Source organism: Poecilia formosa, unplaced genomic scaffold (assembly GCF_000485575.1).
Source record: "Poecilia formosa unplaced genomic scaffold, Poecilia_formosa-5.1.2 Scaffold146, whole genome shotgun sequence".
In the NCBI taxonomy this organism is placed as follows: Eukaryota; Metazoa; Chordata; class Actinopteri; order Cyprinodontiformes; family Poeciliidae; genus Poecilia; species Poecilia formosa.
Window position 1 is genome coordinate 1,016,815 of NW_006800085.1, and position 10,859 is coordinate 1,027,673.

At 42.2% G+C, this 10,859-nt stretch overlaps 1 protein-coding gene across 3 annotated transcripts in view; it reads left to right on the forward strand.

The window, feature by feature from the left end:
• palm2akap2 (PALM2 and AKAP2 fusion) overlaps positions 1 to 10,791 on the forward strand; it is a 74,332-nt gene extending 63,541 nt beyond the window's left edge. Inside the window, exons 10-17 of one of the 3 annotated variants that reach the window (XM_016677040.1) lie at positions 3,285 to 3,494; positions 3,882 to 4,229; positions 4,419 to 4,517; positions 4,609 to 4,710; positions 5,106 to 6,513; positions 7,518 to 7,696; positions 8,193 to 8,231; positions 9,484 to 10,791. In XM_016677040.1, the coding sequence (XP_016532526.1) occupies positions 3,285 to 3,494; positions 3,882 to 4,229; positions 4,419 to 4,517; positions 4,609 to 4,710; positions 5,106 to 6,513; positions 7,518 to 7,696; positions 8,193 to 8,231; positions 9,484 to 9,618 (2,520 nt within the window). In that variant the 3' untranslated portion in view covers positions 9,619 to 10,791. Of the gene's footprint in view, positions 1 to 3,284; positions 3,504 to 3,881; positions 4,230 to 4,418; positions 4,518 to 4,608; positions 4,711 to 5,105; positions 6,514 to 7,517; positions 7,697 to 8,192; positions 8,232 to 9,483 lie in introns of all 3 variants that reach the window. The other 2 variants (XM_016677039.1, XM_007563286.2) reach the window with 2 other exon arrangements.
• Positions 10,792 to 10,859: the final 68 nt, after the last annotated feature.

Sequence of the window (10,859 nt, forward strand, 5' to 3'; positions counted from 1 at the left end):
AAAACTCAAAGATATCAATTGGACTTTGAGTTTAGTTTGATTGTTTTGGTTGAAATGTTCCAGATATGTTTCATTTTGCTGCGCTGTTGTTAGTCACTGGTGTTGCTTTTTATATCACTAGTGGCTCAGCTTCCTCCTTCTGTTCAGATGCTTCCTATCTACTCGTTTACTCACCTGTGTTGCATCCAGTAATCAAGTATTTGGTTCACCCAAAATTCTCCTTGCTCCCCATTTGTGTCTGCATACATCCAGGATTTGCATTGTGAATTACTGCAACTCTCCTTGCTATCTTGTCCACAGCGAGTCATTATGCTATGGTATTGACTTTTAAAGCTGTGTTCCCCTACTTGGTGATTTTAGTCGAGTGTTTGGCTGTTTCTGTATTTGTGTCATATTTTGACCCTTTACTAAAAGCAATGTAGTAATTGTTCAAGTGTGTTGTGGTTCTAAAAATACTCAAAACATTGAAAAGAGCCATACAATTCTCCAACAAGAGGTTAACTCACTTGACAAATCTACTGTAATGTTACTGTAAAAAATGTGTTTATAAAGGAATCTTACTCAACACACACAACTGGCTACATTCTTCAATAAATTGCTCCTTTGGATGTTTTTATGCTGTGACATTTCCTGAAGTGCTGGGCTAATGCTAGCATGCTTACTCTCTCTTTTGATAGGACTCATTGATGTTTCTGCTAGTTCCAGATAGCATATGCATTTCATATGCTTTTAAAAAAAACTGTTCAGTAATCTGCAGCACTTCATTCAGAGATATGAGAGTGTGCTATAACTTTAAGATCCCCTGATATCTGCAGAGAATCAATTATTACAATTATAGAGGCAAATTTTTCAAATGCCATGGAGCGTCCAAGCTCACTTTAGACTGAAATTCAAGCCATCCTGTAAAAGATAAGAGACAATGATTTGTTGGACATCTTTGTAAGTTTGTTAAGTCTAATGGAAAATAGACACAATGTGCTGGTGTATTTATCTCAAAAGAACCAAATAAGTATTTTTTTATGGGACTGAGCTAAATAAGTGAGCAAAATACTTTCAAACCCACATTTTTTCTCAGGGGAGGGTGGAGAAGACCACACCGAAGTGTAGAAAAAAATATTTGCCTGATTATGAGACAGACAAGAAGTCCTTTTCAGCAAGCAGGCTGCCATAATCCACCATGTGACTCCTTGGCTGCTGTCTCTGTTTCTGTGGCAAGAGGAAGCACAAGAGGAAGGAAAAGATGCAAAAAGAGGATTGAGGGGATTCAGGCGGGCAGAGAAGGGCTACATAATGAAAATGACCTAGATTTACCCCTCTGGTTGATGATAAGTCCCAGTCCACTCTGTCACTGGTTCTGTTAGAGGCTCAAATAGCTGCAAACACCACTTTCCTATGCTGCTGCATGCTTTAACTGAAGGGTGAGCCAATTTACTCAAGTGACCCTCATTAATCTCCACACACACTTTCAAAAGTTGGAAACACAAAGGTTAACAGCTTCTCTTTGAGATAGACACACGCTTACGGAAGAAGCAGTTGGTGCAAAGACCTTTAAAAAGCAGAGGGCAATAGATTATTTGTCAGAGACCCTCAGAAGAACAAAGAGACGGGTCATAAACACAGGAGTGTGTAAATGTAGCTGCTGTTGAACAGCAGGGCAGGAATGTTTGGTATGGATGGGTCACTGAACCAGGAGCTCTGATTCCGGGGCGGCTTACTTTCCTGGAAAATCTCAGTGAAAGTGAAACATTAGCTACACATAATACAGCGATTTAAAAATGAGTCACACATCTTAATATTTTGCAATTGTGGAAAGAAAGCCAAGAAGATGGTCTGTTGACATAGGAGCAAACATGTGATGGGAACCTTACGCAGGACATCACCATGGAGACACCATCATTATGGTGAAGCATGGTGGTTTCAGCATTATGATGTGGGGATGCACAAAAACTTTAAACTCAATGGGAGGTTTGAAGTCAAAGTTGAGGACTAAGGATGTTTTCACACCTGATAGTCCGGTAGAGTCGATTTGATTGGAGACCAAAATGGCAACATTTGTTACATTTTCAGTTGGTGTGGTCCACTTTCACATCACCTGTGGTGGCACTGCACCAAAAAACACTGAAGGACACGAGACGAAAACCTCAGAAGAAGACATGAGCGCAACTTCCTTCTTCGCAAAATGTAAACAAAAATGTAGTGGCTTCAGATTGTAGTTGTTATAGGATTTCTCTTTAGTTTTTGCCAAAAGACCACAAGCCATTTCTTCTTCTAGGTTTAGACTCTCGTGTTTGTTTTTTCTATATTGACCCAGAATGCCCTGTGCTACAGTTCACTTCCTGCTTTTGGAGCCGTCTCTGATCCGCTTGCATTCATATGTGCATTTGAACGTTGACACAGTTCACTTAAGGGAATCAATACCTCTGGTTTTGGTGAATCAGACTTCGCTCTTTTTGGTCGACATCAGAGTTTGATTATGCATTCACAAATTCCCCAAATGAATCAGTTTTAGTCAGAACTGGAGTCGGACTAAAGCAGACTAAACAGGGCGGGTGTGAATGCACCCTAAGTTGAATTAGTATTCTGTGGTGGGACTTATTTGCTATTAACAGATTATGTCCAGTCAATCTCAACAATCAGGTGTTTTGCAAAGAAAAATGGTCTAAAATTTCAGGTTGTACATGTGTAAAGCTTTTTCTGAATACAAATGTCCACCCTGAAATGTTTTTCAGATTATCTGTGAAAGAAAAATGAAAAAAGTATGTCATATTTTTCTTTTATTTTAACTTTTTTTTTTGCTGTATTATATAAAATTCCAGTAAAATACATCAATGTTTGTTGTTGTAGCACAATAATACCAAGGGGCACTGAAAACATGAGTCACTTCTAGGGATAAGCATCATTATTGTCTCTCGCATTTGTCCAAGTTTTCTAAGACTTTTGTTAGATTTAGGAAAATGTTCCACATCATTTTCCCAAGTTGTTTTATACCAGTTTAGAAATGCCTTTTTGATTGAGACAGTTGATGCATCAGCATGTGATTGGTGCCCTCTAGTGGTCGGTGCCAGTCAATGCACTATAGGATAGCAGAGGATTAAACACTTTCCTGCTGCAATGCAGATTGACACACACAGGAAGTGTGTGTGTGTGTGTGTGTTTTCTTAGAGGGTCCAGGGAAAAGTCAGAAGTTAATCTTCTTGCTAAGTGGATTTGACTGTTGTCTTTGAGCCTGAATTGTTGTGACTAAGCTACCTTCTGAAGCACATGCTGTTTGTTTGCCAACACAGAACCCTTGGTGGGCAGCCGAGGATGCCACTGACGCTTCACCAAGAGAGCGAGCCGTGAAGAGTGTCAGTTTCCAGGAATCAGTCAGCGTTATCACTGACAGGCCTGCAAACATGGAGCTGGAGAGCCAGCAGATCCAACATGGCTGTCTCAGAAGCCCCAGCAACCAAGGCCAGAGTGTAGTTGTGGAAGCGGAGACGCCAGACAGCGAGGTGGTGCAAGTATGCTGCTTTTATTTCATCTATTTTGTAAAAACCATCATCCACGATTGCTGGATGATTGCTGGTGTAAAATAAGTATTTCGAAATTCCAGAGTTCTATAGTCAAATGTTTTGAATTTTTACTTTTCATTTTGTTAAAATGCTGATTGATTTAAGAAAACATGCCTGGAATATTTCTTCATTTTTATTTCATGTCTTAGTTTTGTTCAATTTATTTTTTCAATTTAAATGCATTTTTTTGTGTCCAAATTATTTGAAATAATATGACTAAAAGATACATATTTGTACAATTTAAGATATGCTATATTCTGCATCAAAATGTCTACTTTCCCATTTCTGCCTGTAAAATATAATTTTCTTCACTTTATGTGTTCACAGGAGATCTGCTACCTGGACCAGGTGCTGGACGCAGCTTCAGAGACTCCCACCAATGGAAACCCCTCCCTGTCAGAGCATAAAAAACCAATCAGTATCAACGGCACATCTTCTTCTGTGTGTGTCTCTGACAATCGCCAATCAATCACTGTGGAGGAGCAAAGGTCGAGCATGTTCCCCGGCGGGGAGTCCGCCGTAAGAACCAACGGTCACGTCCAGGGAGATGAGTCGGGGCACGGCGCGGTCAAGTTTGAGTTGCGAGCGTTTCAGGAGGAGAGACGACCAGCAAAACTCTTCACACCGGGAGAGGAGCAGCAGGTCAGGGTGACGAGGAGGCGACCGTCAGAGGAGGTAATGTGTGTCGTGTGTAGTTGATCCACTACCACAGCTAAAATACACTCCGGTGTGCTGTTTGGGTTTTTCTCTGATACATTTTTCTTTGAGTAGAACACTTTTTCCTTTTCCAATCATGAATTAAAATCATTACAACTTAATGTGTTTATATTTACACTTTTTTCAAAAACTGCACTTCTTGTCCAGGTTCAGGAACTGGAGCGCGAGCGCCAGGAGCTGATCAAAGACCAGGCAGTCAAGAAGAACCCTGGGATTGCACAGCGCTGGTGGAAACCTCCTCAGGAGGTAGACTGCAGCCCTCTGTCTTTGGTTTTCTATGACCTCTGACCCCCTGACAGGTTGATTTATCAGTTGTCGGGCTGTTTAATCATTTAAGGTGCCTTTGGAAGAGCAGCTGGACGGAGACCAGTTGGAATCTCTAAAGAAATATCAGGAGAGAAAGCAGCGGAAACAAAATCATCCCTATCCATATGCTCAGGTAACACACACACACACACACACACACACACACAACATGCAGAAAATAATTTGAAAAAATAAAATCTGAGAAAAACAGCAAACTCCACTCATGTAGGCTCAACTATTTTTTTCAAAAATAAAATAATTATTAAAAAAAAATCTGACAAAACAGGAAACTGCATTAATGTAGGTTCAACTATTGTACACACATTGCAAATTTTCAAAGTTTTATTTTTGAAATGCTTTCTTTTCCAAATTTCAATTTGTAAATTAATTTGCTTGCAATAATATTAGAACAAATTTCTCTCCATAGTTTCCAGTTGTAATGTGTTGTAGTATGAAAAAAGCTGATGGCTTGTGATGGCTTTAGTTTTCATCTCATTTTCGCTGCCATGTTTCTAATGTTTCTCGCAGCCCCACATGTCCGGTCCCCCAACGATGGTGACCTTTGATCCTGATGTAACCAGGAAGGAGGACATTCTGGAGGAGCAGATTGATTTCTCATCTGCCAGGAAGCAGTTTCTGCAGGGAGACGCTGCCAAGAAGAGCATAACTCCTCAATTGTACTCTGCCAAACCTTTCTGTAAATCGGGAACCAGGAGCAGCCCAGGCATTCACGACTTTGTTGCAGAAACTGGAGAGACTCACGTGACGTGGTCTGACGAGGGGCTTGCAGAAGAATTTACCTGCGCCCGAGCCGTGATGACGATCCTGCCGGAGCAGGACGAAGGAAAAGATCTCAGCCAACCGTTCCACCCAGAAGAGTTTGACTCTGGGTTGGATGAGCTGTCCGTCCGCTCTCAGGACACGACTCTCTTCAGTTTGGATAATGTTTCAGACAGCGGGGCGTCTCTACCCCCGACTCCATTACCACTCACCCCAGTATCGCCGCCCACCCCTCAGCCCACAACTCCGGTCAACGGGCAGAGCGCCGGCGGCGGCCCAAACGAAGACGAGTTGGAGTTCCACGCCGGGGTCCTGGTCCAAAACGCCATCCAGAGCGCTCTCGCCGCTCAGAATGGAGGTGAGCTGAACTCCTCCCAACTTAGCGGCCCGGTGTCTCCATCCTCTGCCTCCACAAGCAGCCCAGTGCCAGTCTCATCCTCACCTGTGTCTTCTACTGGAGCTCCCAGCTTCCAGTCGCCTGCGTCTTCCAGTCCCGCGCCGTCCATCCCGTCCCCGCAGCCGGACACACAGTCTGGTGAAAGAGTGGCGTCGGAGTCCTCCAGCTCATCCCGACTTTCCCAGCTCCAGACTCCTTCTCCTCCGCCTTCCCAGCCCGTTTCCCCACCGCAGAGGCCCAGAAACGGAGGCCCACGGATCAAAATCCAGTCGTCCTACACGCGGGCGCTCGCCTCCTCGGCTCCAGCTCCGACCCCCGCTCCCGCTCCCGCTCCTGTTCCGGCTCACGTCCCCAGGCCGACCCCCGTCTACCGCCCCCCATCTCCTCCGAGCCCGGAGAAGCCGGAGTTCAGCTACTTCAGTAAGTACTCTGAGGCGGCTGAGCTCCGCAGCACGGCGGCGGCGTCTAAAGGCCCTGAGGTGGAAGCGGCGGCTCAAGGCCCGTTCCGCCTGCGCTCTAAAAAGCAGAAAACTTTGTCCATGATCGAGGAGGAGATCCGAGCCGCTCAGCAGAGGGAGGAAGAGCTGAAGAAGCAGCGGGAGACGCAGCCTGCCGTCTTCTTCCGGCCCAGCGGCGCGCCCAGCAACAGTCACGGACCAGTGAGGACGGGAGTGAGACATGGCACCATTACACCCGCAGACAAGATGAAGAGCAACAGCCTGCCAGCTAGACTCACCTTGACAGCACGGACGGCGCCAGGTTGGTTCATACTTGGGCTGGATGTTTTGGGAATCAACTATTCTATCGATTATTCTGACAATTAATCAGATAAAGAAATTGGCACATTCTGCAGATTTCTTATTTAACTGTGCATTTTTTATGCAGAGTTAGAATAACAATAATTCAACTCCTTTTTTTAAATAAGAACATAAACATTTTTGCCTAAAATGTCCTTTTGTGTACGAATGATCATTTGTAGCAACAAGTAATACAGTGTAGGAATTGTCTATTGATTTTTTTATTTTTTTTTTTTGATGAAACAAGTAAGGTGCTTAGTAGGACTTTTTTTTTTTTTTTTTTTTTTTTTTACAGAATTTGAACCTGTCACTCCTTTAAGTTGTTGACATCTTGTCACATTAAAACCACAACATTCGGTGTGTTCCATATGATTTTATGATGGATCAACACAAAGAAAAACGGAGCTGCATGTTTTAGCAGATGGCAACCATAAGTACAGCACAATGGAGTTGTCAAAACATGTTTGCTTTTAATTGGCCCAATCAAAGTTCAAATCAAAATCTAATTGAGGATCTGTTGCAATATTTAAAAAGTAATGTTACCAGGTGCTTTCCATCCACTCTGAGTGAGAATGAACTGTTTTGGAATAGAAATTGACACAGTTTATGTCTGTGGTTACACAACTTTGGTAGAAATCCCCCAAAACACTTGCAGTTGCAGCAGATGTTCTTCTGCCATTATTTAACTGACTACAAAGGCATAACAGACTTTTCAGATTTACATTAGCATATTATTTTTATAACTATAAATTGTTTTCCTTTCATTGCACAGTTATGCACAACTTTGTATTTTATTTGTCTGTGATGTGAAATTCCAGCTGATGCTTGTTGTTGTTACCTAACATAGTGTCAAAAAAAATTTAAGGGACATGGCTATTTTTCCAGCACACTAGGTCTATAAACAAATTTTCTGAAAAGGAAGCAGCTCGTTGATTACGTAAGGTCACTTTGATTTGTGGTTTTCAGGGAAAATTGAGAAAGTTCGGCCCGCACCGCCGGTCTCCCCCTCCCCCTCAGAAGGGGCTCTGTCTGATGCCGGCAGCGAGGATTCGGGAGGATCACGACCCAAAAACTTGATGCAGACGCTTCTGGAAGATTATGAAACGCACAAGGTGAAGAGAAAAGAGAAGATGGAGGACAACAGTGTAAGTATTTCAACATTTAGGATTTAAATAAGCAAACACAACACTACAGAATGGAGGGTGTAAATCTCTTTCACCCATCCTCCTTTGTTTTTTCCTTGAATAAATGAGCCTTTAGCTCTTCTGTGAAACCTCTAGATATTTACAGAAAGTACCTCAGACATCACATGTTGTGCTTAATGAAGTCAGCAGCTGGCATGAGCTTAGACTGGTTAACAGAAAAGGGGAAATTCCCCGTCTGAAGCGTGAAAATCAAAGTGAAAGTAAGTCACTGAAGTTGGGGCTTTCTGTTCCCACATATTATTCAGCTTACGACCCAACAGGATGCAGATACGCCACAAAAGACACACAAAAGTAACAGTTTGCAAACTGCAACACCTCTTTACATTCCTTAACCTGAATTCGCCTTGACTACGTGATGAATTGCAATTCTTTTATTCATGATGACATCATGTGTTGACTTTTCTGTCCTGTTGCTTCTCTCCTGCTGGTCGCTCAGTATGCACATTTGTTGCGGGCTAATGAAGTAACCACTGAGGTATTCAATACGCCCCGACATCTCGCCGCTCCCTTAACCGCCCTTACAAACAGACCTGGGTCAGAAAAACTCACACACTCCTGTTCGTCTTTGAACTATGGAGGTATTTGGTTATGCACAGTTAGACAACCCCTGAATGTCTCGATACTTATAACTGCAGGCATGTCCCTCCACCTAAGAAAGCAATGTATTTTATACATGTATTTTATACATGGGTGTAAATCTGATCCCAGGTCTGCTTGTTGCCTTACTGCATTGTTCGGTTTTGTTGTGTTGGTTCTGCATGTGTCTTCATCCACATTTTGCCTTTTGTAAGCCACTTGTGCAGTCTCCAATAACAAGGATGCATCAAAGCACTTTATGTTACCTGATACAGTCTCAAGTGCCCAACTAGTTTGCCCCATGATGGCATTTTAAATAATTATTCAGTCCGTAAATAGACTATACTGTTAGTACACCGTGCTATAATTTGAGCAGCAAAGTTTTAAAAATATCTATTTTATTGTGTGCACATCTCTCAAAACTGTCATTTTCTCCATGTGCCTTATTTTGTCCATCATAAAAAAAAAATATTTAGAATTTGGGTATTTTTTTACCTTGTGCAATGGAGTACAGGAGCCTGCCGCTGCTTCCTTTCACTCTCTCAGTGTGTAGTGTGAGCCGCTTCCCTCAGATCTCCCCGGACAGCTTTCAGTTTAGCGGGTACACTGAAACCATAGCTATTAAATTTTATGACACCAAAAGCACGATTCTGCGTTAATGTAGCGGAAGAATAGTGTTTTGATAGCTGTCTTCTTGTAAAGTCAACAGTAACAGCGTTCCTGAGTTATCAACAAGTGATATCAAAACAGAGAGGAAGCATGCAAACTTTTATTGACTTTTATTTCATTGTTTATTTGGAAACGACAGCTTCGCATGTCATCAGATAATGGCCACAGTTTAAACAGGAACACATAATTGACTTCAGCTGTTAAAATTAAGCAAACATTCTCTCCAAGAAACTTATTGTTGTTAAATACTTTTCAAGTCGCTTCTTGAAATTTATTTGAATGGATGTGATTTAAAGTTCCTTTTTGGGAGATTATTAATGCAGAAAGAGTCGTTACCCAGAGTTTAGCTTAAAACTTGCATGTCAGAATTTAATCCCTGTGGTGAGATTTTAAGACTTTGCTGCTCCTTGCTGGAGTAAAAGCTTGTTCACAGCTTCGCTCAGACCAAGCTCGACTCTGATTGGACATTGTTTCTACTTCAGGTTCTGGAGGCAACAAGGATGACCAGGAGGAAGAGCAACATGGCGCTGAAGTGGGAAGCCGGTATCTATGCCAACGAGGAAGGAGAGGAGGAGGAGGAGGAGGAGGAGGAAGAAGAAGAGGAGGAGGAAGAGTGAACAACTCTTTTCAGGGACTGTGAAGAAGGAGACAGAGTGGGATGATGAAGAAGACGGGGGCAAAAGAATGGAGAATTAACCAGTATTTATTATGCTTAACTGTATCCTGATGATCACATGATGCCAGATGAGACGCATCAGTTTAGGGACCTGAGAACTGAAGGTGTAACGGTGAGGTTGATAGTTGATAGCTGACATGTTAGAAGGGTTTTTACGGAGGTTTGATGATGAGGTTTCGACATTTAAGGTGTATCGTCTCCGCAAGCTGGTAGACGCTGAGTGACTTCAGTCTTTTTTTTTTTTTTATCTATTTGCAGTTTAATGATTGAACTAAGAGCTAAGATGTAAAGATTGTTTCCAGAGAGTTTCTGAATGGACTTGCGGTTGTTTTAGAAAACCCTGAAGTCTCAACAGGAAGAGAACCAGTTGTGTGTGTGTGTGCGTGCGTGCGTGCGTGCGTGCGTGCGCGTGCATGTGTTTTTGTGGAAAGAAAGACGAAGCCAAGAGAAAGCATGAACACACTTTTGACATTTCCGACATTTTTGAACCTTTTACAACGCTGCAGAAGGACCACAGTGTCTTTGAGGAACTCAACCAAAGGGCACCACTGACTCTCAAACCCACGTTGTTTTAGGATGTGCACACATTTTGTCAAGTGTTGGTGGGAACTTCTACACTTGTTTAAGCATCTTTATTAAATTTAAAGTGCCGGATCGACAGCATCCCTGGATTGTTAAATGCTGGTAAGTAAATCTGCCACAAAAAAAAAAAAAAAAAAAGCAAAAACTATCTCTGCCTTAGACTGTCAGTAGTTGCTGCGTATGATGTATTTGATTCTCTTCTATATGTATCACTTCACCTTCAATAGGACCTAGAGAGAAGACGGAACCACATCAGACTGAAAGTTTGTCTGTAATCTCTAAATTTAACAGATTTTTTAAGATTTAAGGTAGACTTAAGTGTTTGTTTTATATTCTGAAGATCACTTACTTCAATTTAGTTGGCTTCGTTGACCTGTGCTTTCAGATGTAAGAGGTTGTTTCATGTATTACAGAGAAGTGTTTCTAATGTGTGAACATGTGGCTGAGGATGCAATTTGACTTGGAATACTGAAAAGGTTTTGTATAAAAAAAAAAAAAGGTCGTTATACCAAAACAAATTTTTATTTTGAGGGGGGGGGAGCTCTTAAATCTATTTAAGAAGTGTTGATTGTGTGCATGGATTTGCACTCTTTTCCCCCA